The sequence below is a fragment of the Chelonia mydas genome, chromosome 10, assembly GCF_015237465.2.
Source record: "Chelonia mydas isolate rCheMyd1 chromosome 10, rCheMyd1.pri.v2, whole genome shotgun sequence".
Lineage (NCBI taxonomy): Eukaryota > Metazoa > Chordata > Testudines > Cheloniidae > Chelonia > Chelonia mydas.
The window spans coordinates 39,288,022-39,313,841 of NC_051250.2; the positions used below are offsets into that span (position 1 = coordinate 39,288,022).

The 25,820-nt window shown below is 48.7% G+C and overlaps 1 protein-coding gene across 9 annotated transcripts; it reads left to right on the forward strand.

Annotated features, from left to right (window-relative positions):
* The first annotated feature begins 2,169 nt into the window (after positions 1 to 2,169).
* LOC102947589 (protein PML) lies at positions 2,170 to 25,042 on the forward strand. 9 transcript variants are annotated; one of them, XM_043523282.1, is made up of 10 exons: positions 2,223 to 2,400; positions 3,562 to 3,902; positions 5,021 to 5,601; positions 11,485 to 11,750; positions 12,264 to 12,393; positions 14,897 to 14,934; positions 17,343 to 17,580; positions 20,072 to 20,130; positions 21,008 to 21,146; positions 21,859 to 25,042. In XM_043523282.1, exons 1-10 carry the CDS (start codon positions 2,356 to 2,358, stop codon positions 22,626 to 22,628), a joined length of 2,607 nt encoding a protein of 868 aa, XP_043379217.1. In that variant the 5' UTR covers positions 2,223 to 2,355; the 3' UTR covers positions 22,629 to 25,042. The 9 variants fall into 9 exon arrangements, with proteins under 9 accessions (XP_007059976.1, XP_043379218.1, XP_043379215.1 ...); XM_037910215.2 differs by having other exon boundaries at positions 2,224 to 2,400; positions 3,562 to 4,040; positions 21,862 to 23,227; XM_037910214.2 differs by having other exon boundaries at positions 2,225 to 2,400; positions 3,562 to 4,040.
* The last annotated feature ends 778 nt before the right edge of the window (positions 25,043 to 25,820 follow it).

Consider the following 25,820-nt stretch of genomic DNA (forward strand, 5'->3'; position numbering starts at 1 on the left):
TTTTCCCATCTGTAAAATAGGGATAGTGATACTGCCCTCCTTTGTGAAGTGCTTTGAGATCTATGGGTGAAATGCGCTACATGAGCGCTAGGGATTGCTAATGAACACTTTTTGTGGTATCTGTAGCTACGTAACTTTGGTGTACTGCAGCTTTAAATTTCTCTAGCTCTGCTGTCTGTCAGGATGCGTTGCAGAGCTCATGCAGCATGCTGGAAGGGGGGGATCCCCACTCTCTCTCTGCACACTTTCTCAGGGGAACAATCATTTGTTTTTTGTTGTTTCCTGTGATGTGAAATAAATGTTCGGCTTGAAAATATGGAGACTACAAAGAGTTCTGGAGGCCAGGGGCCAGCTCATCAGCTGCTGTGAATCAGCATAACTTCAGGGAAGTCAACAGAGGGGATCTGCCAGGTACATCTTCTGAGGTGCTGATCCCTGCCTCTGCATGTGCTTTGAGATTGTAGGGTCTAGGATGATGGGGCCCAGCGTGGTTAACCTCTGGGCACTTATACAGTAGAAATGTTTATTAATAATTAATGTGCTGTACACCAAGGATAGATGAGTCCATTTTCCTGGCACCAAATCCTTTTAAAAGATACAGGAAGATGAGGACTTGTCCTACCATGCAACTCTGAGACATCCTCAAGAGCAAGCTAGGCCTGCAGCAGAACACTCAGCTGGCAGCTGACACAGGTATAAGCCCCCTGGTTCCATACCAGTGTCACAGCCAGGGGTGAGGCAAAAGCAACAAAGGAAACACACTCACCACTCCTATAGAGCATGTCTTGCTCTAGTCTATGGTGTGAGTATATCCTGGGCAGGGCTGGCAGGTTCCCTAGCCAGGAACCTGATTGTTGCCTTAAGCACCAATCTTTGAGCAGCACAAAACCATCAGGGGCAAACTCTATAATCCTTAGTCAAGCAAAGTGCCCAGTGCCTTGATTAGGAGTTTTGCTATATAAGGAAGGTGCACTTTGGCCCACAACAATTAATTACACAGCTGCAATAAACAAGGAGCTGTTTACTGGTGCTTTCGGGCCTGATCTCCTATAATCCCTTCTGCTGGTCCCGCTCTCTGTAAATAACCATCCTGTCCTGAAACAAGCTTTAGATTTCTTTTAAATAACAGGCTGGTCCCCCACTGTGGCTGAAAGCAAAACTGCAATAGAGTAAGGGATTTATTCCCCGCCCGCCCCTTGGGCCAAGATATGCCAGTGTTAATCAGGAGTAACCCACAAATGTCGACAGAGCTGGTGTGGTAACATTGGTGTAACAGATCAGGAATCTGGCCCAGTGAGACAAAAGACCTAGCTTTGCTCCTGAGCCATGTGCTAAGGGGAGGTGAGGATTTCATTGGCACCCATGGCAGCATTAGGCACCCAGCACAGCTGTTATTGTGTGGTGAATCCCATGCATTTTACACTGTGATTGAACCCATCAGTGGGTGGGCCTCAGCGCCTGCCCCTTGTCACACATCTTCAGTGTCCCTGCTAGCAGCCATGAAATGATGATGGATGTTTGCATCTTAGGTGATCTCTTCTATGGTGCTTATGAGTCACAGGAGATGAAGCAGAAACAGAAGGGGTCCAAAGATGCCACAGAAATAAACAGTGTCATGGAAAACACATCAGCCCCTTTGTATCATTCCAACTGCACATAGGGGCTTAGCTTGTTCTATCCCACCTCCTTCAAGCCCCTCCCACCCTGCCCCACCTGCAGAGAAGACATGTTGGGGTGTGACTGGAACACTGCTGCCGTCTGATCATCTGGTGCAGTGGCCCCTTGGGGGCTGCTGCAGGGGGGTGCTGCAATCGGGTGTAGTGGAATCAGTCCGCATTAGCAGCTGTCCCTGCCCACTCGCAGCCATGCAAGGAGTGAGGGCTGCAGGCAGCTTGCCCAGCAGCACCTCCCCTGTCTGCCAATGGGGGCCTGGAGCAGAAGTGGGGCAGTGAATTAGGCCCCTTAACTGTAAGTTACAGTCTTTTCTGAGAGGCTCAACCGCAAATGCTGATCTATGCACCCTAGAGCTTTGGGAAGCTCAGGCCTTGATCCAGACCCAACATGCATGGCCTCAGGCACATTATTTCCCTGAGAGGGCCAGGTGTTCTCAGAATTTCTCTCCTGCCCTGGCAAGATAAATAATGTGTCAAAGCAGCAAATGATCACCAGAGGGCAGGGCAGGAGGCGGCTGCACAGGGAAAGGGACTCATTACAGGCCAGAAACAGGAAGAGAGGTTATTTTCCCTTCTCAGAAATCGAAACTTACCAGCCAGAACCTGCTGAAGCAATTACTCAGCAGAGGAGTGTCCAGATCCCACAGATACAGTTCTGATAGAGGCAGGGCCTCCATGGACTATGGCTCTCTCGTCCCAGGGGAGCCCAGGCAGCCTGCAGACACAGGTGAGCTTATTGCGATGGCCGGATGTTTTTCCTGAGGGACTGGCTCGGGTGTTTAGTGATTGAGGCATTCTGATACATGCAAAAGGAAAATGAGGAGCAGCAAGATGTGTAGGAGTCCAGGAGATGCCTGAGGATCTCCCACCTCCCCATGGCAGGTGCTGCTGTGTCCAGCGCACATGGGACGTTAGCATGATGACAGTGACCATGCAGCAGGGGAAGTGGCTGGGCAAAGGGGGAACAGGGCATCAAAGGGGGAACGGGAAGTGAGAGACAACTGACAGTGGGGAGGGTCTCACAGCTCGGTGGAATCTCCTGCTTGCCACTGAGGATGGCTGCCAGTTACCTAGCTCCGCCTGGGACTTTTATGGGCTGCTTTTTCAGCATGCCCTTCTGGAGAGGCAGGGTAGCCCAGTGGTTTGAGTGCTAGCCTGTGTATCAGGAGACTTGAGTTCTATTCCGGGTCTCTATTCCTGGTGTCTCCCACAGGTTCCCCATGTGACCTTGGCAAGTCACTCAGGCCCAGATCCTCAAACGTAGGGAGGTGCCTAACTCCCATTGATTCTAGGGGGAGTTCAGAGCCTATTTGAGGATCTGTGCCACAGTTTTCCATCTGTAGAATGGGCATAACTGATCCCCACCTCACCATTGTAAGTGTGAGTGCCTCAATGGTTGTGAGGAATTGTGATAACGGGTGCAATAAGTACCTTAGAGAGATGGAACAAGGCTGAGTAGATGCATCTACCAATGGGGGAGGGAGCTTCAGCCCAGAGTCACTGAGCAGTACTCCCTCTTAGCCCTGCCAGAAGAGAGACAGCTTGGGGGGGCAGGGGGTGAGGGGGGGGGAGAGACAGATGTAGGGGTGAGAGGGGTTTCTTGGGATGATACCCAGCTGAGACAGTGAAAGGTGCTTTTCCTCTGTTTCCTCCATGCCATGACCCCTATGCTGAGCCTGGGATAGGGGGTGGCATGGGGTCACACCCCTAATAGCATGCGACTTGCTCTGTGCCACCAGAGCAGCAATGGGAAAGCACTCTTAATGGGGTTCAGGACTTGGCCCATCAAGTTGCCTGCATACAGCATGTGTTGCCTCCCTTGCTGGGCTGCAGAACAGAGCTGTACAGCATTAGTAACCCTGGGCCTCAATCTCTCTCCTTTCCAAAGGCAATGGAGGAAGAATTCCAGTTCCTGCTCTGCCAGGGATGCCGGAAAGAACCCAGAAATCCTAAGCTCCTGTCCTGCCTTCATACCTTGTGCTCCAACTGCCTGGAAGAGAACAAGCCTGTTGGCCAGTGCCCCATCTGCCATGCTCCCATCCCACAAGCCAGTGGGATCCCAGACCAGGACAACCTGCTCTTTGCCAATCTGCAGGCCAAGCTGAGCACCTACCAGAAGATCGTCAAAGGCTGTGACCTGGTCTGTGACAACTGTGGGCAAGAGGGAGAGTTCTGGTGCTCTGACTGTGAGGAGTTCCTTTGTGTCAAGTGCTTTGAGACCCATCAGAGGTATCTAAAGCGAGAGAGCCATGAGGCCAAGGCGGTGAGGGATCTCAAGGTGGGATCTGCCAGGGAGTTCCTTGGTGGTTCCAGGAAGCTCAGTAACTTGTCCTGTCCCAATCCAACCCATGCGAACCAGATGCTGAGGTAATGTTCACAACCTGATCTGTTTTCCATGCAGTTGCACCCAGAGTCTCTTTCCAGGTCCAGCTTTCTTTTTCACATGTAGGCAAACCACCAAAACAGTTCCTCAGCCCAGCCTGGGCTCCAGCTCCCAGCCCCATGCCTCGTTCAGTCCTTCCTGCTTCAGGGCCTGTTGCAGGATTCTTCTGTCTGCTCTTAGCTGAACACCATCTCTCAGGGCTCTTGCCCCGGAGGCTCCCATTCCCTAGCAGGTTCCCACTGCCTCCCCTCCAGGGAACTCGCTCTGCTACTACTCCCCCTTCCCTCCTGACAGCCTGGCTCTTCACAGCCCCAGCTGCTGCCCTGCCCTCTTAGCTGGCCAAGCTGGGAGTACCTGTTCTAGCAAAGGGGCACTGGATCTGCATCATTTAAAGGGGCCCACCACCCTGTGGCAGGCACTGTTGGGTGATAAATCATATTGGGCCAGCTGACATCAATGGGCCTCATCTCTTTAACTGCAGTGATTTACCCCAACTGGGATCTGGCCCATTTTCTTTAGCAGGCAGATGCAGATTGGCAAAGAGGAAGCTGGAGGGAGGAATGAGAATGTCAGCGCAGAGCTGTTCAGTCAGTCATAGGAGGGAGAGGTGGCTGGGAATCAGGCAGGCTCTGTCCTAGTCAAGGATATTGCTGGAGGAGTGCATTGTGGGAAGAGAAGGGTTGCTCTACCTGGGGAATGATCTGAACTCCCCAGCAGGGAGCAGTATAAGGAGGGAAGAAATGAAGGCCTATAACTGAACAGTTAATTGAAACCCAGCACAGCCAGACATCCCACGTCACTCACTGCCGGGTGTAATGGCTCTACTCTTCGATATCGTTGGCCACTTTCCCATACTCCCCTTAGGCAAAGGAGGACTGGCTATGGGAAGGGTGTGATAAGGCCACCAGCAGAATGGGGTAAGAGTCATCTAAATGACTGTTCTAAATTGTATTTTCATCAATAGCATCTACTGCAGAGAGTGCCAAAAACCTATCTGCTGCATCTGTGCTCTGCTGGACAGCCGGCACATGGGCAAGCACTGTGATATCAAGGTGGAAATTCAGCAGAGGCAGCAGGAGTTGGGGAGCATGAGTGAAGAGCTGAAGAAGAAGGAGGAAATCTTCCAAGATGCCTATAGTAACCTGAAGAGCAAAGCTGACCACCTGGACCAAGTGATGACAGAAACCCAGGAGCTGATCCGAAAGAGAGTCAAGCAGATGGTTCAGCTGATCAGAGAGAAGGAGCAGGAGCTGCTGGAGATGGCAGAGAGGCAGCACCACCTGGGGAACAAGGAGCTGGAGGGGAAGCTGCAGCAGACAGAAGCCGTGCTCAAAAGGATGGGGGCCAGTGAGCAGCTAGTGGAGAAGATGCATCTCTATGCATCAGACCAGGAGGTGATGGACCTGCACCCCTTCATTAAGGGGTCACTGGAGGAGCTCAGGAAGCTGCAGCCCCTGGCTGTGGGAGTCAGTGTCCAGGCTGAAGGCTTTGCCAAGTGTAAAGCCAGACTCCAGGCTCTGTTTGAAAGAGTGACTGGGGACAGAGGTAAGACACTTTCACAAACTTGACATGTCTCTGAGGCGGTGGTTGTAGACATGGTACCATCATTATCTCTGGCTGCCGCCAGCATGGGATAGAGTGGGGCTGGTGACCCTTTCATGTGTGACTGCATAATGGAGCTTTTGATTGCTCTTTTAGTGTTGCAAGTTGGGTCAGTCTGAAGAGTGAGGATGGAAAATATTGCCTCAGGGGTGGTGTGTGTACAGGTGAGACAAAATAGAAGATGAGCATCAATTCTAGAGCCTGTCTGGGAAATGCCCTGGCCTGTGTTATGCAGGTGACCAGACTAGATGATCATCATGGTCTCTTCTGGCCTATGAATTAGTGATCACTAGGGCTGGCAATTAATCACAGTTAACTCACATGATTAACACAGAAAAAATTAATTGTGATTTAAAAAAATTAATCTTCATTAATTGCACTGTTAAACAGTAGAATACCAATTGAAATTTATTAAATATTTTTGCATGTTTTTCTACACTTTCAAATATATTCATTTATTTTACAATACAGAATACAGTGTATAGTGCTCACTTTATATTATTTTTATTACAAATATTTTCACTGTAAAAATGATAAAAGAAATAGTATTTTTTCAGCTCACCTCATACAAGTACTGTAATGCAATATCTTTATCGTGAAGTGTAATTTACAAATGTAGATTTTTCTTTTGTTACATAACTGCACTCAAAAGCAAAACAATGTAAAACTTTAGAGCCTACAAGTCCACTCAGTCCTACTTCTTGTTCAGCAAATCGCTAAGACAAACAAGTTTGTTTACATTTATGAGAGATACTGCTGCCTGCTTCTGATTTATAATGTTACCTGAAAGTGAGAAAAGGCGTTCGCATGGCACTTTTGTAGCCGGTGTTGCAAGGTATTTACGTTCCAAATATGCTAAACATTCATATGCCCCTTCATGCTTCGGTCACCATTCCAGAGGACATGCTTCCATTCTGATGATGCTTGTGAAAAAAAAATGCGTTAATTAAATTTGTGACTGAACTCCTTGGGGGAGAATTATATGTCTCCTATTCCGTTTTACCCCCATTCTGCCATATATTTCATGTTATAGCAATCTCGGATTATGACCCAGCACATGTTCGTTTTAAGAACACTTTCACTGCACATTTGACAAAATGCAAAGAAGGTACCAATGTGAGATTTCTAAAAATAGCTATAGCACTCGACCCAAGGTTTAAGAATCTGAAGGGCCATCTAAAATCGGAAAGGGATGAGGTGTGGAGCATGCTTTTGGGGGGAGGGATAGCTCAGTGGTTTGAGCATTGGCCTGCTAAACCCAGGGTTGTGAGTTCAATCCCTTAGGGGGCCATTTAGGGATCTGGGGCAAAAATTGGGGATTGGTTCTGCTTTGAGCAGGGGATTGGACTAGATGACCTCCTGAGGTCCCTTCCAACCCTGAGATTCTATGATTCTGTAAGTCTTAAAAGAACAACACTCAGATGTGGAACCTACAGAACCCAAAATACCAAAAAAGAAAAATCAACCTTCTGCTGGTGGCATCTGACTTAGATGATGAAAATGAACATGCATTGTTCCACTCTGATTTGGATCATTATTGAGCAGAACCCATTATCAGCATGGACGCATGGCCTCTGGAATGGTGTTGAAGCATGAAGAGACATATGAATCTTTAGCACACCTGGCACGTAAATATTTTGCGACACCAGCTACAACAGTGCCATGAGAACGCCTGTTCTCACTTTCAGGTGACATTGTAAACAAGAAGCGGGCAGCATTATCTCCTGCAAATTGTAACCTAACTTGTTTGTCTGAGTGGACTTGTAGGCTGTAACGTAATAAAACGTTACAGCCTACAAGTCCACTCAGACAAACAAGGGGTCGGTCCTGGGGCCGGTTTTGTTCAATATCTTCATAAATGATCTGGAGGATGGTGTGGATTGCACTCTCTGCAAATTTGCAGATGATACTAAACTGGGAGGAGTGGTAGATACGCTGGAGAGCAGGGATAGGATACAGAGGGACCTAGACAAATTGGAGGATTGGGCCAAAAGAAACCTGATGCGGTTCAGTAAGGATAAGTGCAGGGTCCTGCACTTAGAATGGAAGAACCCAATGCACAGCTACAGACTAGGGACCGAATGGCTAGGCAGCAGTTCTGCGGAAAAGGACCTAGGGGTTACAGTGGATGAGAAGCTGGATATGAGTCAGCAGTGTGCCCTTGTTGCCAAGAAGGCCAATGGCATTTTGGGATGTATAAGTAGGGGCATAGCGAGCAGATCGAGGGACGTGATCGTTCCCCTCTGTTCGACATTGGTGAGGCCTCATCTGGAGTACTGTGTCCAGTTTTGGGCCCCACACTACAAGAAGGACGTGGATAAATTGGAGAGAGTCCAGCGAAGGGCAACAAAAATGATTAGGGGTCTGGAACACATGACTTATGAAGAGAGGCTGAGGGAACTGGGATTGTTTAGTCTGCGGAAGAGAAGAATGAGGGGGGATTTGATAGCTGCTTTCAACTACCTGAGAGGTGGTTCCAGAGAGGATGGTTCTAGACTATTCTCAGTGGTAGAAGAGGACAGGACAAGGAGTAATGGTCTCAAGTTGCAGTGGGGGAAGTTTATGTTGGATATTAGGAAAAACTTTTTCACTAAGAGGGTGGTGAAACACTGGAATGCGTTACCTAGGGAGGTGGTAGAATCTCCTTCCTTAGAAGTTTTTAAGGTCAGGCTTGACAAAGCCTTGGCTGGGATGATTTGATTGGGGATTGGTCCTGCTTTGAGCAGGGGGTTGGACTAGATGACCTCCTGAGGTCCCTTCCAACCCTGATATTCTATGATTCTATGATTTTTGAATGCAGTTATTTTTGTGTACATAATTCTACATTTGTAAGTTCAACTTTCATGATGAAGAGATTGCACTACAGTACTTGTAATGGGGGAATTGCAAAATACTATTTCTTTTGTTTTTTTACAGTGCACATATTTGTAATAAAAATAAATATAAAGTGAGCACTATACACTTTGTATTCTGTGTTGTAATTGAAATCAATATATTTGAAAATGTAGAAAACATCCAAAATATTTAAATAAATGGTATTCTATTATTGTTTAACTGCGCAATTAATCACGATTAATTTTTTTAATCATGCGGTTAATCACAATTAACTTTTTTAATCGCTTGACAACTCTAGTGATCACCCACAGTTTCCCCACACCATCAACGTTATCTGCTTACCATGGTCATTCACTAGAATAGGCTGACTGGTAAAAGAAAGGATTTGCCAATATTTTCTTTAACCCAAACGTCAAGCTGCGTTCACTGGCTGGTGAGGGCACATTATCTGTGAGCATCTGAAAAATAGCTGGATGCTTGACGGCCCTGAACTTCCACTCTAATGAATTGTTATCTGAAAAACGGTGCTGGAAAGAGGGAAGTTCCTTACTTGGTATACTCAGTTATCCAATCAGGGAGTGAAAAGGCTTAGGTGACAAATCATACGGCAAGAATCATGAACGGTGACTAGTCAAAGTGAAACAGTGGTGAACAATCCGTGATCTGAAATGTGTTTGTCCAGACTCTTCGGTGAGTATTGATGAATGGCAAAGACACTGCTGGTTCTGGAATGACTTGCTAAGCAAAAATAAGGGCTAAGGCCAGAATTTCCAGGCATGAGAGCTCTCCTTTGGCTGCACTGAATGTGATGCCAGTTTTCAAGACATCAGTCTGGCTGTATAAGGGCTTCTGAAAATACACACTGAGCACTGCCCATTAGGGATGGGTCTTGGCCCCCCTCCAGGGGAGTGTGTGTAAGCCACTGGTAGGTGGGTGTGACAAAGCCTCTGTCTATGTCCAGTGCACAGAATTTATGTCTGTTACAGCTCCAGTTAGTGAACTTATGCTTTTAGCTCTGGTGGTTCCTGGTTCAATCCCAGTTTGTTTGTCAAGATAACAGCAGTCACAAGTGCTCAAAAAGGGGCAGTCTGGTCAGGAAGTGGTAGCCACCTGGGGGATGGGCAGTAGCAGGGATGCCACTGGACATAGCCATCTCACCATATGATGAAAGAGGAGTGTATTGGGGGGGAGAGACCCACCCGCTTTGTTGGGCAGGAAGGGAGGCAGATAGGGATGAAACATACGTAGGCAGACAGCACAGTGGGGGACCCTGGTGTAAAGGAACAACTGGGCTTGATTACATGCACTGTCATGTATCACGCTCTGCATGGGAGCCATGCACTGCTGTCTCGACCCCCATGAGCAGCAGCATCAACAATTAGACACTGGCCTCGCAGTCTGAAAGAAGCAGCATAGCCATGCAGCAGATGGCACTAGTTCTGAGGCAGACATGCAGCATCACTGCAACAAATGTGGCATGCGTGATGGTTCGTTGTGGGCTAGCTGGTCGGGGGCACAGGGGCTCAATGTCCACGCCCAGGATGCGGCTTTGCTGTAGGGCATGCTTTGAGACACCACGATGGGCATTGGGAGATTGGGCACTGCTGGCATAGCCTGCAACTCTGTTCATCCTTCCTCTTGGGGGTCTGGGGCACAGAGCTGGGGGCAGGCATTTCAAGGAGGTCCTCAGAAGACCCCTGCTGTTACCATCTGGAAGGAGACTGCCCCAGATGGCTGGGGTTTCCAGGTAGGAATCTCCACCCCATCTACTATAAGGTGGGTAGAAAGCTGGCTAGATTGTCGGGCTCAACGGGTAGTGATCAATGGCTCCATGTCTAGTTGACAGCCGGTGTCAAGTGGAGTGCCCCAGGGGTCGGTCCTGGGGCCGGTTTTGTTCAATATCTTCATAAATGATCTGGAGGATGGTGTGGATTGCACTCTCAGCAAATTTGCGGATGATACTAAACTGGGAGGAGTGGTAGATACGCTGGAGGGGAGGGATAGGATACAGAAGGACCTAGACAAATTGGAGGATTGGGCCAAAAGAAATCTGATGAGGTTCAATAAGGATAAGTGCAGGGTCCTGCACTTAGGATGGAAGAATCCAATGCACCGCTACAGACTAGGGACCGAATGGCTAGGCAGCAGTTCTGCGGAAAAGGACCTAGGGGTGACAGTGGACGAGAAGCTGGATATGAGTCAGCAGTGTGCCCTTGTTGCCAAGAAGGCCAATGGCATTTTGGGATGTATAAGTAGGGGCATAGCGAGCAGATTGAGGGACGTGATCGTTCCCCTCTATTCGACACTGGTGAGGCCTCATCTGGAGTACTGTGTCCAGTTTTGGGCCCCACACTACAAGAAGGATGTGGATAAATTGGAGAGAGTCCAGCGAAGGGCAACAAAAATGATTAGGGGTCTAGAGCACATGACTTATGAGGAGAGGCTGAGGGAGCTGGGATTGTTTAGTCTGCAGAAGAGAAGAATGAGGGGGGATTTGATAGCTGCTTTCAACTACCTGAAAGGGGGTTCCAAAGAGGATGGCTCTAGACTGTTCTCAATGGTAGCAGATGACAGAACGAGGAGTAATGGTCTCAAGTTGCAATGGGGGAGGTTTAGATTGGATATTAGGAAAAACTTTTTCACTAAGAGGGTGGTGAAACACTGGAATGCGTTACCTAGGGAGGTGGTAGAATCTCCTTCCTTAGAGGTTTTTAAGGTCAGGCTTGACAAAGCCCTGGCTGGGATGATTTAACTGGGACTTGGTCCTGCTTTGAGCAGGGGGTTGGACTAGATGACCTTCTGGGGTCCCTTCCAACCCTGATATTCTATGATTCTATGATTCTATACTCTCCTCCCCCATCCACAGTGCTACCACCTGAGCAAGCAGGCGCCCATGAAACCTACAATCCGCTCTATTGAATTGGTCACTGGTCCCATGGAGCAGGCGGCCCTTCAGCTCCTGATTCACCCTCCTATGTCCCCCTCCCACAGGTACCTCTGCTCCCCAACGGGCCCCCCCGTCGGAGGACGAGAGCACTGTGACGCTCAGCCTTGAGCCTCTGCATCCTCCAGAGGCTTCCCACCAGCAGAGACACCTCCCTGCCAATGACAATGAAGGGTTGCTCTCCCATGAGGACCCCACGTGTCCCCCCAGCTCCCAGGCTGAGCCCCACCCACCTGAGGATGAAGGAGGAGATGTCTGTCCAGCTAACCAAGGTGATGGCTCTCCAATACTACCGACCACTCCACTAGCCCAGGTGCGAAGGAAGGGGGAGGAGGAGACCACCTCCAGGCAGCTCACAAATGCTGAGGTGGAAATCCCAAGTGTCCGTGGGGGGATATGGGGCCCTCTGGCCTCAGAGCATGGGGATTTAGCGGCCCGGCCCAGGGCCAGTGTGAGCCAGGCAGACAGTCTCCTGGTGTTAGGCAGCAGCATCCTGAAAGGACAGAAAAGGACAAACAGGCACCTGCTGTCTATGTTGCGTGGGATCACATCCATCTCCCGCTCCCTCCACACCCTCACCTCGGCCTTGATTCCCTTTCTGCAGGATACCACTAGCTGGTGGCAAGCCATGCAGCAGCCTCCTCCAGCCCCTCCCGGCTCAGGGAGCCCACCCCTCCCTGAGACCATGGGCTTGTCCGTGCCATCACTGCCCTTGGACCTGCTGGACCTGTTCCTTCCTGACACCCCGGAGGGCAGTGTCTCCCTGCTTCCAGCAGCACCCATTGTCCATTGCTCCAGCAACCACTCCATCTTCCCTCCTCCCCAGGCATCTACCTCCTCCACCAAGCTACCTGTGCAACCCCAGCCTGTTTGCTCCTGCAAACAGGCAGGAGAGAGGGCTGGGACAGGAGAGGGGGCCTGGACAGGAACCGGCACATCGATGGATCATGGCAGAGGCAAGCGACACAAGCGCGGACGCCAGGGCCTGACTACAGCAGTTTCCAAAAAGAAGAAGTATTAATGTTCCTCTTGCTGGTCCTCTCGATTTCCTGGTGCTTTGATAATTGCCAGAGTTGGAAGCTGCATGTTTCCTTTCCCTTTATGTCCCTGAAAAGCGTGTGTCACTGAGGAGAAAGGGTGGCCTTGTGTATAAGGAAGACTAAGGTGACCTGGGCTCAGTTCTCTCTGGGCAAGCCTGGGCAGTGTATCCAATCTCTCTGTGCCTCAATTCCCCCTCAGTACACAGGGGATAACAGCACTGCCTTTGTCAGTCGTTTGGGGCAGAGACGGTCATTCACCATGTGTTTGTACAGCACCTGGCATCATGGGGCCTCTGCATAACACTAGTACTAACAATGACATCATCTCAGTGTTCTTCTGGAATCAGCTTCCATGCCAGTATCCAAGTTACGAGGGAGCGGGAGCAAGACCTCTCCCTACATTACTGCAGGAATCAGAATCGTCATCTCATCAAAAAGCCGTGAGGGAAATAACCGTTCCTGACCCTAGGAGAGAGGTGGCAGCCAAGGCCTAGCACATACAGCCACCAGCCCCTGGGGCAGGAGTGACAGATGGACACAGCAGGTCAACCCCCAAACCCAGTGGGCAGCCTCGTCCTGGTGGATCCTCTAGTCAGGCTGGAAGCTGTTCAGACCAGGACTGTTTCTCATTATGTGTCTGCACAGCATGCAGCAACTACCCCTGACAGGTTCCTGTGGCTCTGTCTGTCTGTCGCCCTTGTATAGTCTGGAAGGCCAGTGAAGTCCTGCTGGATTGAATTGTAGGTCTGTCTCTGCATCCATCAATAGGTTTTAAAGCTGGGGGACCATTATGGTCATCTAGTCGGACCTGCCTGTATAACACAGGCCAGAGAACCTGTTAGGGAAAAAGGGTTTCCCTCCCGTCTAGGGTTGGGAGGGTAGCCTTCCCTGGACTTCTGTATTAGCCAAACAAACACAGAGTCAGGACTCTTAGATAAAATGAGGCACTTTAATGCTAGCAAGTACGACAGCTGAAGGGCTCACCAATTCCTACACAGAGGAATATGGCGAAGCCCAGAACAAACAACAAGGTAGAGCTTTTATAGCTTGGTTCAACATACTTTGTGATATCTCTTCCAGTTCAAACCGGTCAACCCCTGTTGGTCTGAGTCCTGAGGTATGAACATGGAGGTCCATCTGTATAAGGAATTCTTTCCCCAAACGGGGAGTACAGGTTACACATAGTTCAAATTCTTTCTACCCATAAACATAGGGAAAGGACAGATAAGCATAGAAAAAAGACAGAAGCCTAGCTTTACATGATTATAGGGTTGTTTTCTGGTTCTTTTCTTTATCAAACCCACCCAGGGTCCTGCAGCCAGCCCATAGCTTATGGTTGAGCTGGAGTGTATGTTTTAGACAGACATCCATCCAGTCTCAGTGTAAAGACTTCATGGGGTGAGAATCCACCGTCTCCCTTGGTAAGTTCTTCCAATGGTCAGTTACCCTCCCTGTTAAAATCTGCCCCTTATCTCTAGGCTGGGTTTATGCACCATCAGCTTCTGACCACTGAACTTCTGGGTTCCCCTTCACCCTCCACTCCTCCTCCTCTCCTCCTTTGTGTCCTCAGCAGCCTCTTATGGCCTTGAGAGAGGGGCCATATGGCTCCTTCACCTCAGGGCCCTCACTGCCTGATGGGGAAGTTCCCCCTTCCCTTACACCTAGCCCCACCTATTCCTCTCTCATGAGTTCCCTAGTACATGCTCGCCTGCTGTCTCCCTCTGTGTGTGAGTGCATGAGGGTGTATGTTCTTTCTGCCTGCCTGTCCCGGGTCCCGTGTGCAGCCCCAATCCTGCAGTGTGTTAGCTGGGCCTTGTGAGCGGTGAGTAGGCTGCTCTGCCAGTGTGCACTGGCTGCTTGGTCCAGGGAGTGGCTGTGTGAGGCAAGTGGATTAAGTGGTGCCAGCTGACTCAGTCAAAGTGGCAGCACATGTTCAGGCATGTAGGACGCTTGCTAGGGCTTTTGAATAATGGCAGCTGATATGCCATGGCCATTCACCCTGTGCAGCTTCAGTATGCCATGAATTTGTGTCCTGCCCTTGGCAGCTTTCTGAGAATGGGTTGTGCACATTAGTTGCTCTCTGCCTGCATTCTGCAGGGGCTCCTATCAGCAATTTTGGGAGGCAGCTTTGCCTAGTAGATAGAACACTGGACTAGGATTCAAGAGACCTGAGCTCTATTACTGGCCCTACCCCTGGCCTGCTGGGTGATCTTAAGCAAATCACATTGCCACTCTGTGCCTCAGTTTCTCCATCTTTAAAACAGGGAGAATGACACTTCTTTTGCAAAGCTCTTTGAGATGTACTACTGAAAAATGCTATATTAAAGCTAGGTTTTGTTATTAGCCAGCACTGCTGTTCCCATGCATACCGATGGTGGTTTGGCCTGTTACTTAACTCATTCTTTTTTGTTCTTTCTAGAAGCTGCCCCAGCTAGATCCATAGATAATTCCAGCAAGGTAAGACAGTTTTGTGCTTGTTCTGTCAGAGTTGGGGATCAGCACATGCAGCATTCCCTGTACCTGTGGCAGGAATCCACGCTCAGTTTTCAGGATCATTGGCTGGAATGGAGGGCTGATTGATATACATGTTCCTCTTGCCCCGTGTTGTTTTTAATACATCAATTTTAATCTAAGGTCCTATTGTTCCCTCAATTCCATCCCTTTCATAGAATCATAGAATATCAGGGTTGAAAGGGACGTCAGGAGGTCATCTAGTCCAACCCCTTGCTCAAAGGCAGGACCAATCCCCAATTTTTGCCCCAGATCCCTAAATGGCCCCCTCAAGGATTGAACTCACAACCCTGGGTTTAGCAGGGCAATGCTCATACCACTGAGCTATCCCTCCCTTTCTCCTGCCTCAAGGTTCGATCACACATCCATATTGGTGGACACGTGAGCCAATAAAAATAATAATCCCTAGCTCTTCTTCTCAGGGGATTGATTGCATGAACCAGGCCGACAGCACCATCCAATGGTGACGCTCCGGGATATAACACCCAACAGCAGGGGTCCTAGGCACTGCTTCGCCTCATGGTGTTATTGCCCCGTGGTGAGATACTAAGAGGCCACTTCACCTTGCGGAGATATTGCCTGTGGTGGGAATCCAAGGGTCCACTTCGCCTTGTGGCATTATCGCCCCACAGTGAGAGTCCAAGGGTCCAGTACACCTTACGGCTTTATGACCCTGTGGTGAGAGTGCAAGAACTCATTTTTCCTCGTGGCATTATCACCCTGTGGTGACCGTCCAAGGGGCCACTTTGCCTCGAGGCATTATTGCCCTTTGATGAGAGTCCAAGGGGCCGCTTTGCCTCGTGGCGTTATCGCCCTGTGGTGAGAGTCGGGAGGGTAGGGGAACGAGGGCCTACCCTACTCCTCCATGTTCTGACCCAGGGCCTTTTAAAACCAGGTAGCCTAGCACAGAGCTCAGGCCCAATATCTCCACACTCATACCCTGGGTCACTTCCTGCCCTCATCTTATTTCCTCCAGCATCATCTTTGGGGTCGGACGTGGGGTATCTCTCGTGATTGCACTGGTCCATCTGGAGCAGCTCCTCCACTGGTAACAGGAAGTCATCCCCTTTAGTTCCCATGGCCGACTGACTAGGAGGCTTGGACCCGGCGGCTGGGAGTCCTGGCGGCTTCCTGGGAGGAGACTGCAGCACATAACTGCTCTCCTCCTCAGTAAGCCAAGACTGTGTTGTGCTGCTCCTTTTTGAACATTCTCTCTACTGGGAGCATGCCCAACAAGGGCGAGGGGGCATGGCCTCTTGGGCCCAAAACAGATTGTTAACCCTCGCCTCGCCAGCGTGGGGTTGATACACCCTGTCAGACTTATCTAGCACTTTTCATCAGTAGATCTCAAAGGAGATCAGTAGCATTATCGCCAGTGGGACTGCTGATGTGAGTAAGAACTCACCAACATTAGGAAGGGCTGCAGAGCCTAGCCCTCACTGTCCTTCTTGCCCTTCCCATGCCACCCCTAACCCTGCCACCTTACATGATAGGGTATAGGAAAGACATTGAACCTTGAGGCATCAAAACACAGGCCATATAAATATTCCAGATTCTAATGTTAGCAAATGCTCGGGATGTACAGGTGTATATAAACAGTTCCCTAACTGATACTTGGCAAGGGGATTTTGTTGTGTCTTTGTCTCTTTACTCAATATAGGTAATATAAAGGAAGCACATGGGTACAGTGGCTCCAAATGAGCATGTTTACTAGACATCTCTTACATGCACAGCCTCCCTACGTATGTAGACCGCTGTTTTGACAGGGTCTTGGTGGCTTCAGAAGCACAGAAGAAAGTAAGGGTCACTAACGGGCTCACAAACTATTTAAGGGGATGGGGGAATGGGAAATGTATTTGGGGTGCTGGGAGAATGAAGTGACTTGCTGAGAACAGAGACAGAGTGAGTAAGCAGATGTAAGTTCTCCTTATGTCATTTCCTGATGTGAGGGTTTAAATTGCCAACTTCAGTTTTAAGTAACAAAGTTATTTGCACTGAATTACCTTGGGTTTTTTTTCCCCAAAGAGAAAAAAATAATGATACTGTCATTGACTATGACTTGGGTGCTGCTCCCTTCTCCATCCACTGGCGGGTGGAAGCAGAAGGAGCCACCCATTTTCCATGTTTCTGGGGTCATCTCCAAGAACTGAGAACATCCACTGCTGTCTGTCCATCCATCACCCATTGTTATGATATGTCAGGGCCTTTCCTATTATGTGTCCCAAATTGTGTAAAATGCATACGTCTAGCCTCCACATTAAGGAACCTAGAGCCGCACCATCTCCAAAGACTCTTTCAAACATATTCCCAAGCAGAAAACGATGAGCTGTCGAGGATCTGTTTTCATTGTTTAGGCCCCTTCGTTGTTGAAGAGGAAAGGAGTCCAAACCGAGGCCCCTGCGAAGGTGATCAAGACTGAAGCTGATGCAGGCAAATGGGAGCAATCAGCAAGGAAGCACCAACAGAATTTGCTGGAACAACCGGGGACCAGCTCCTCAACAGCAAGCAACTCTTCATGTGTGACTGACAGCTTCAGTGCAGCCAAAGTAGCTGACTTGCTGGAAAATAACATCTATGAACCATGTGAGCCAGGTAGGCAGAGATGATCACTTTGACCATTTACATCAGTGAATCAACAAAGAGATTCCTGAAATAAATGTGGGTCCTGTGAGACCTTATCTGGAGTATTGTGTGCAATTCTGGTCTCCCAGGTTTAAGAAAGATGAATTCAGACTGGAACAAGTGCAGGGAGGGGCTACTAGGATGAACCAAGGAATGGAAAACCCACCTTATGAGAGGAGACTCAAAGAGCTTGTCTTGTTTAACCTAACCAAAAGAAGGTGGAGGGGAGATAAATACATCAATAGGGATAAATACCAGGGAGGGAGAGGAGTTATTTAAGTTAAGGGCCAATGTGGGCACAAGAACAAATGGATATAAACTGGCCAACAATAAGTTTAGGCTTGAAATTAGATGAAGGTTTCTAATCATAAAAGGAATGAAGTTTTGGAACAGCTTTCCAAGGGAACAGTAGGGGCAAAAAACCTAACTGGCTTCAAGACTGAGCTTGATAAGTTTATGAAGAGGATTGTATATTGGGACTGCCTACAATGGCATGTAACTGATATGTGACTGCTAGCAGAAAATATCTCCAATGGCTGGTGATAGGACACTAGATGGGGAGGGCTCTGAGTTACTACTGAGAATTCTTTCCCAGGTATCTGCCTGGTGGGTCTTGCTGACATGGTCAGGGTCTAACTGATCACCATATTTGGGGTCAGGAAGGAATTTTCCCCCAGATCAGATTGTCCGAGACCCTGTGGGTTTTTTGCCTTCCTCTGCAGCCTGGGGCACAGTCACTTGCAGGTTTAAACTTGTGTAAATAGTGGATTCTCTGTAACTTGAAGTTTTTAAATCATGATTTGGGGACTTCAGTAACTCAGCGAAAGGTTAGGGGTCTATTACAGGAGTGGGTGGGTGAGGTTCTGTGGCTTGCAATTCGCAAGAGGTCAGACTAGATGACCATTGATGGTCCCTTCTGACCTTAAAGTCTGAGTCTATGAGAGGTACATCTGGTGGACAGTTAGAAAAGTATCTTCTCTGATTTCCTACAGATTTCCTAAAGGGATGGTCACTTTATGATCTTGTTCAAGATCTTATTCACAGAACCAAATGAGTTGTATATATCTGCTGATCCTATTCCCTTTTAACTGCACTGGATTTAATTCCATTCATGTTTCTACACTGTGTTGTATTAGCCCCAGGAAAGCCCCATAAATGCTTGACAGGATGTAATGTAATGGTGACCTGCAGACTTTTTTTTTCTTTAATAGGCCAGAGTAGGCCACAGAAACTCCCTCATCGCTACACAAACACATGCAGCCCTGGACACACACAGACACAAGCCTAGGGTTATGTGCTGAATGCCTGACATGGCACAGTGACACACGGCATTATCATACAGCTGATTCCACATGTATCTTCATATATTCCACAGCTGATTGGTTCTGCCCTGATGCCCCAGCATGCACCAGACTCTGAGGCTGCGGCTACCAGTTGCAGATCACAGAGACCTAAAACTAACAAATGAAAAGGCAAACTTGCACTGGGCAAGTGCCTCCCTTGACCTCGGGGTACTCCGTACCTAACTCGAGCTGGGTCCTACAGTGGAAGAAGGGGTAACTGGGAGAAACTGCCTGGCCTGTGTTATACAGAAGGTCAGACTAGTTAATCTAATGGTTCCTTCTCTCCTTAAACTATGAATTCAAGTTGCTAGCTAGGAGCGGAAATTTCCAGGGTACCTAAAGAAGTTAGGTGCACAACTTCCATTGATGCCTAATTTTCCTTAAGAAAATCTCACACAATTTTTTGTTTTAATGATTGTTATTAGCCCTGTGTTTTTCCACTCTCTCCACCAGAGAATTTTGACATATACCGGGTGTGAATATTGAGGGACTGTTGCTTGGTGCAGAATTGCTCCCTTTCTTCTCTTTCTCCAGGCAATGTGTGCATCTCGATGCACACCAAGTGCCAGCTTCCTTTCTCAGTTACCCCCATGTAACCATCAGAAAACCCTGTTTAAAAGAGAGCAAAATCAATCCCCCAACTTGGGTGTTTGTTCAGATTCTGGTAGCCTGGCCTTCTGCACCCCTCTTTCCTTGCTATCTGTAAGGAAAACCTTCCATAGAAAGAGAGATTGAAAAGACTGGGACTCCTCACCTTAGAGAGGAGATGAATGAGAGGGGATGTGACACAGACATACATAATCATGCATGGGATGGAGAAAGTAGATGGGGGCTGCTATTCACCCATTCTCATAATACAAGAACAAGGGGACAGTCAGGGTAGTTAGAAGCAGCAAAATTAAAATCCATATAAATATTCAGTCTTTCTTTTGAATCTCGCTAAGATCTTGGTTTCAATGATCTCCTATGGCAGTGAGTTCCACAGGCCAACTGTGCACCATGTGAAAAAGGAAGGTCACCTATCACACACCAATCCCTAGTCTCGCACATACACCCCTGTGGTCCCTGGCACACTCAGACACCTTCAGGGGTCTGACGTGCCTTTTCGTCTGTTGCAGATGATCCCACGGTTTGTTTGGACAGCTCTGAAGGGGATGACAGCGATGAAGAGTCAACAGTGAGTGTGGCATACTGCCCAAGAGCACCTATGGCATCAGAGCTCCCAGGGTAGATGCTGGGAGATTGAGAACAACCTCCAGTATGACCTGTCTCAGCTGGAACATACCAGACACTGTCTGTATATGTGGTGTAGGGCACTCAGCATTTAGGCTGATTTTCAAACGAGATTTGATGCCCCGACCAGATTGGCAGAGATATTTAAGCACCTAATGATGCAGAGAGGCACCTAATGGATTTACCAAAGCACTTAAGGGTTTGTCTTCCCTGCAGAGTTAACCTGGGCTCTTCCCTTGGTGTTGCTCCAACCCCTATCCTGTCCATACGCAAAACCCCCCTACTGAGTTTAGCAGTGCTTTACACCCAAGTTAGCTTGCCCAGCTTGGGGTGGGTGGGGGGAGTGTTAGAGCCCTGCTTTCACTGAGGTGGGTAACCCACCTGCTTTGCAGTGAGGATGCAGCTAAACCACTACAGTGCTGATAGTCCTCCACTGCCTTCCCACAATCCCCTTGTGGCCAGAAGGATAAAGGAGGTCTCCCCCAATTATCTGGGAAGAATCATAGAGCAGCTTAGCTCACTGCTGTGTTAAGAACCAGCAGAGGGGTGCCACAGCTCTAAGGACACACACAGGGGAGCACAGCAGCCATGAGGACACAGTAACCTGGGCAAGGCTTTTCTGCTCACATCCAGGCTAGGCTAACCCAGGAGCTCAGCCCCAGGTGCCAATCACCTGAATGATCTCTGCAGCGAAGACAGAGCCTCAGTGAGTTTGCAATGCCTCAGCCCATCCTGGGGGAACTAGAGGTCGTGAGTTTCCAGAGCTGATGCTCTGGCATCTTTAGGAGCTTTTGAGAACAAGTCACCATTTCCTTCCCCAGGACTCTAGTCTGCCAGACGACATCAACAGCGTCAGTTGTGAGAGCAGCAAGGGAGACCTCCTGGCCTTTCCTGCTGGCAGCCTGAGGGAGCTCAACACGAGACAAGCATCACTGCTCTTCTTTGACCTCAAGTTCTTGAGTAAGATCCTGAGAATTTCTGTTTTAAAGGCAAATGTGAATCCCTGTCTGCAAATCATTGGGGTGAGATCACTGCGCTTAGCAACAGTCCTATCAGGGGGGAGTGAGGGGTAGGCCAGATGTCATGGGGCTTCCTGGTCGTGCTGGGGAAAGTACAATCTGCCATGTCCCCATTAGGGTGCAGTATGCTCCCCACAGCATGATGAGGCAGCTCTGCCATTGGGAGGAGCACCAAGTCCATGAGGACATGAATATTTTTATGTAAGGATGGTCAGCGGCTAGTGCCCAGTGCACCTTCCACGTGGTCATTCAGGACTCTAGATTAATGGTCACAGGACTTTCTGGAGCAGCCATTCCCTTTCAGAAGTGACACATTCAAGGGAGGAAGCACCTGCTTTTCAAGCACCTCAGATGCCCCATCATAGCAGCGTCAGAGAGACACCTTTCCCCTTTCCCAGGAACATGGTGCTACAGAGATAGCAGTTGATACTGTAAATGGGAAGGATTAGTTGAAGCATCCCTGATGTGGCAAGCTATACTTGGATGTCAGACACTGATGACCTGCTTGGGGAAGACTATGAGGAGAATTGGAATGGGCCAGATCCCCAGTTGCTGTTAATCGTTGTAGCTCCACTGAAGTCCATAATTACACCAGGTGAGGAGCTCACTCAATGTTCTAGTTTCCCTCGACTAATTCTGTCTTTCACTCCCAGCAGCGAATAAAATCCTTCAGCTGGCTCTGGTGGATGGAGAAAAGAACTTTACCATCTTGATTCAGCCTCTGAAATCTTTGCCTGGCTTGATCTCAAAAGGCGGCGTCTGTGAGATTGGTGTGAAGACTTTATTCCACTACCTCTGCTCTGTCCACAAACCCATCTTAGCAGGGTATGACCTCTGGTCACCAGCCCTTCCTATCCTTTTTCAATCCCTGGATCTCATTAGCAAGAAAGAGGAGTTTAGTGCAGCTGTCTTTGGTTTCCTGGACATCTTGCCCCTGATTAAAGAGAAGATCCCCAAGGCTGGGAGTTACAAACTGAAGAACCTGGCCAACACTTACATTTGGCGGCAGCTCAGTGATAACAGCCCCCTGGAGAACGCAAAGGCCCTAAGGGATCTGTGCACAGTTCTGGAGATTGATCCAGTGGAGGACCCGAGGCCTGTGCTCACCTGCTCTAATCTGGAATGTTATGCTTCCCTTCAGCCATTGCTGAATGAGAAACTTCTCACTAAGCCTTCGGTGCGGATGCTGTCCATGCACAACATGAGCCTTTCCAAGCTCCACACCTTATACCTGAGGGACCCTGAGAAAGGGCTGCAGAAGTTCTGCAGGTTCTTCAATTCTCGGCTGCAGAGCTCTGAGAAGAAAATCCGAAAGCTAAGTAAGATCAAAGCCCATTTCCAAAGCCCACAGCCATCAGCTGGGCACCAAGCAGCAGCAGCAAATGAACTGCCACGAGCAATAAAGAGTGAGCCAGACTGCTGAAGTACATCTACAGCTCAGACAAATATATCTGTGCATGGCACCTCAGGCATGAGGCTGAGCAGCAACATTCAGCTCTGAGGTCCAGACTCCACCAGAATTCAAGAAGTTCAGATTCACCGTCTTCAGTTTGGCCCATTATCTAGAGCAGGGCCTGTTGCAAAGCTCACATCTAGATCTGAACTATGAATTTCTGGGTTGCTTGGATCAGGTGTTCTGGGGGGCAGGGGACTCTCTCTCCCCCCCTTTGTATTTATTTCATATACAAAACTTTGTTAAGCTGAAGTGCTTAGGGCACTACCCTAGGACTTTGGAGACATGGGTTCAAGTCCCTGCTCCACCACAGACCTCCTGTGTGACCTGGGGCAAGTCGTGTAGCCACTCTCTGCCTTAGTTTCCCATCTGTGCATTGGGGAAAATAGTCTCGCCCTGCCTCACTGGAGTGTTAGGAGGCGGTGGTTACGTCCTATTCAGGCCTGTCTGTAGAGGCCTATACTCTAAGAATTTAGGTGTATTCTTATCACTTGGCTAGTTATAGAGGTATAAAAGAAAGAATCAAAATCACTGTCTGCTGGTGTAAGGTCCTTCTCTTACTGTGACAGTCTGAGGCCCTGTTCTTAGGCTAAGGCCTTTGGCTAAGCAACAGAGGCAGCCATAAGCTGGGAAGCGACCGGTCACATCCTCACATTCCAACCTAGTCACATTGAAATAAGGTGCTATTGGGCTGTTAGGAATACAATCCTGTCCTGATAATGCCTATCGCCTCCAGAGAAAGGGAAGTGCTTAGAAAATGTAAAAGGAAACTTAGTTTGATAGCATCCTGTCTGGCAAGAACTCACTTTTCAATAGCTGGGATGTGAAATCCTCACTTCTGTATTGTTTTGTCATTATAGTTCCCACTTTGCTATTGTTTTTCTGCATAATCTCTGTCTGGTTCTGTGATTGTTCCTGTCTGCTGTATAAATAGTTTTGCTGGGTGTAAACTAATTAAGGTGGTGGGATATAATTGGTTACATAATCATGTTACAATATGTTAGGATTGGTTAGTTAAATTTCAGGAAAATGATTGGTTAAGGTATAGTAAAGCAGAACTCAAGTTTTACTATATAGTCTGCAGTCAATAAGGAAGTGAAGGGGGGGAAATGGAAACAGGAAATGGGGGTGGGGAAACTGGAATCATGTTTGGCTAAGGGCAGGAATGGGAACAGGGACACAGGTAAGGTTCTGTGGTGTCAGAGCTGGGAAGAGGGACACTAAGGAAGGAAGCTGGAATCATGCTTGCTGGAAGTTCACCCCAATAAACATGGAATTGTTTGCACCTTTGGACTTTGGGTATTGTTGCTCTCTGTTCATGCGAGAAGGACCAGGGAAGTAAGTGGGTGAAGGAATAAGCCCCCTAACACTGGGCATTGGGGAAAATAGTCTCGCCCTGTCTCACTGGAGTGTTAGGAGGCGGTGGTTATGTCCTATGGAAACAAATAAGTACCCAAGATAGACCGAAATCAGGGTTGCAGAGCCATATCAGTGGCTTGAGGACATACTGCCTGTCAGGAATGTTAGAGTTAAAGTCCCTCAAGCATTAAACCCCCCCAAAGGTGCAGAGTTAAGGGTGCTACTCTGAGCAGGACTCATGGTAGTAATAACACTGCAATCTGACCATACGTGGTTTCCACCAGTGCTGCCATGATTGGAGCTGCACCAGTAGTTATGGGACCTAATTTTCCTAGTGCAGACAAGACCTGTGTTACCTGATGTATCCATTTCCTCACATAGACTTGTTTCTGTTTGGTGTATGGACCAGATACTCAGAAGTGTGTAGGCACATAACTCCTATTGAGAGTCAGGTACCTAAATACCTTTGAGGATCTGGACCTACGTGACCAGAGGGAGGACTCTGTCTATCCAGCCAGTACTTCCTTGTATTTATTATCACCATCAGCCTGTAGAGTAAGCAACTTTTATACAATTATATGCACAAGAATTGCCTCTGTGATTGATTCAGGGGGCTGGACTTGATGACTTTTCACAGTCCCTTCCAGCCTTACATGTCTATTACGTGTGAATACAGAAACACGGCTGCTACTCTGAAACATGTCTATGATTGTGGCAGCAGCACACGGGGCAAGGGGAATTTTAATTATAATAAAATGAAATGTCTTTGCTCCACTCTATAAGTGTGGCCTAGATCCTCAAAGATATGGCACCTAACTCCCATTGATTTCATGCAAGGTAGGAGCTTAAATACCCTGGAGGATCTGGATGTGTTTTCCTACTTACCCTGTGCATTTCCTGCTACTTTTCAATGTAGATTGTAAATTCCTTGGGACAGGGAATCCATTGTCATTGGTGTTTGTAAAGGGCCAGGCACCTGTATGTAATCATGTAAGTAAGAAATAAAATTCATAATTTGATATGAATCCGAAGTTGTTCTGTCTTGACCCATGCTGATCACACTTCCTTAATATCCTCTTGCGAAGGACCCTATCTTGGGTATTGGGGTAAATCATGTGCACCTACTCTCTGCTTGCCACATGCACACAAAACCATCAGGGTACTGGTGCACATGGACAGGGGCTATGAGAGCAGGACATATAGTCAAAAACTGCACATCAAATTCAGTCATAAAAATGGAGGAAAACCAAGCTGATCTGAAAGCCAATCTCAGCTTCGTGTCTCCACCTTGCCCTTAATGAATGAATACAATGAACAGGCATTATCCCGTATGTTGCTGGAAATATCTTCAAACAGGGGACAAGCCAAATCCCAGATCTGGATGTAGGAGAAAGTTGGCTCCAGATACAGACCTAAATGCAGCCCTTGGGCCCATTCCTAGTGACACCAGTAGTTATTTTGCAGCAGGGCCGTCCCTAGCCATTTTGGTGCCCTATGCAGCCCCCCATGGGTGGGGCGGGGGGCCCAGGCCTCCATAAGGGCAGGAGGGAAACCAAGCTTGCGTGGGGGGACAGGAGGGAAACCAGCCCGCAGCACGAGCCGGCGGAGTGGAGTGGGTTGGGGCTGGGTCGCTCCACTTCCTGCTGCCTGGTGAGTGCAGGGCGGGCCCGACCCCGCACTTATGTGGCAGCGGGAAGTGGAGTGATCTGGCCCCAACCCACTGCACTCTGCTCCCCTGGCTCCCAGCCCTGGGACTTGGGGGGAGAGTGGAACCGCCCCCCAGCACTCATCGGCGGCATGGGT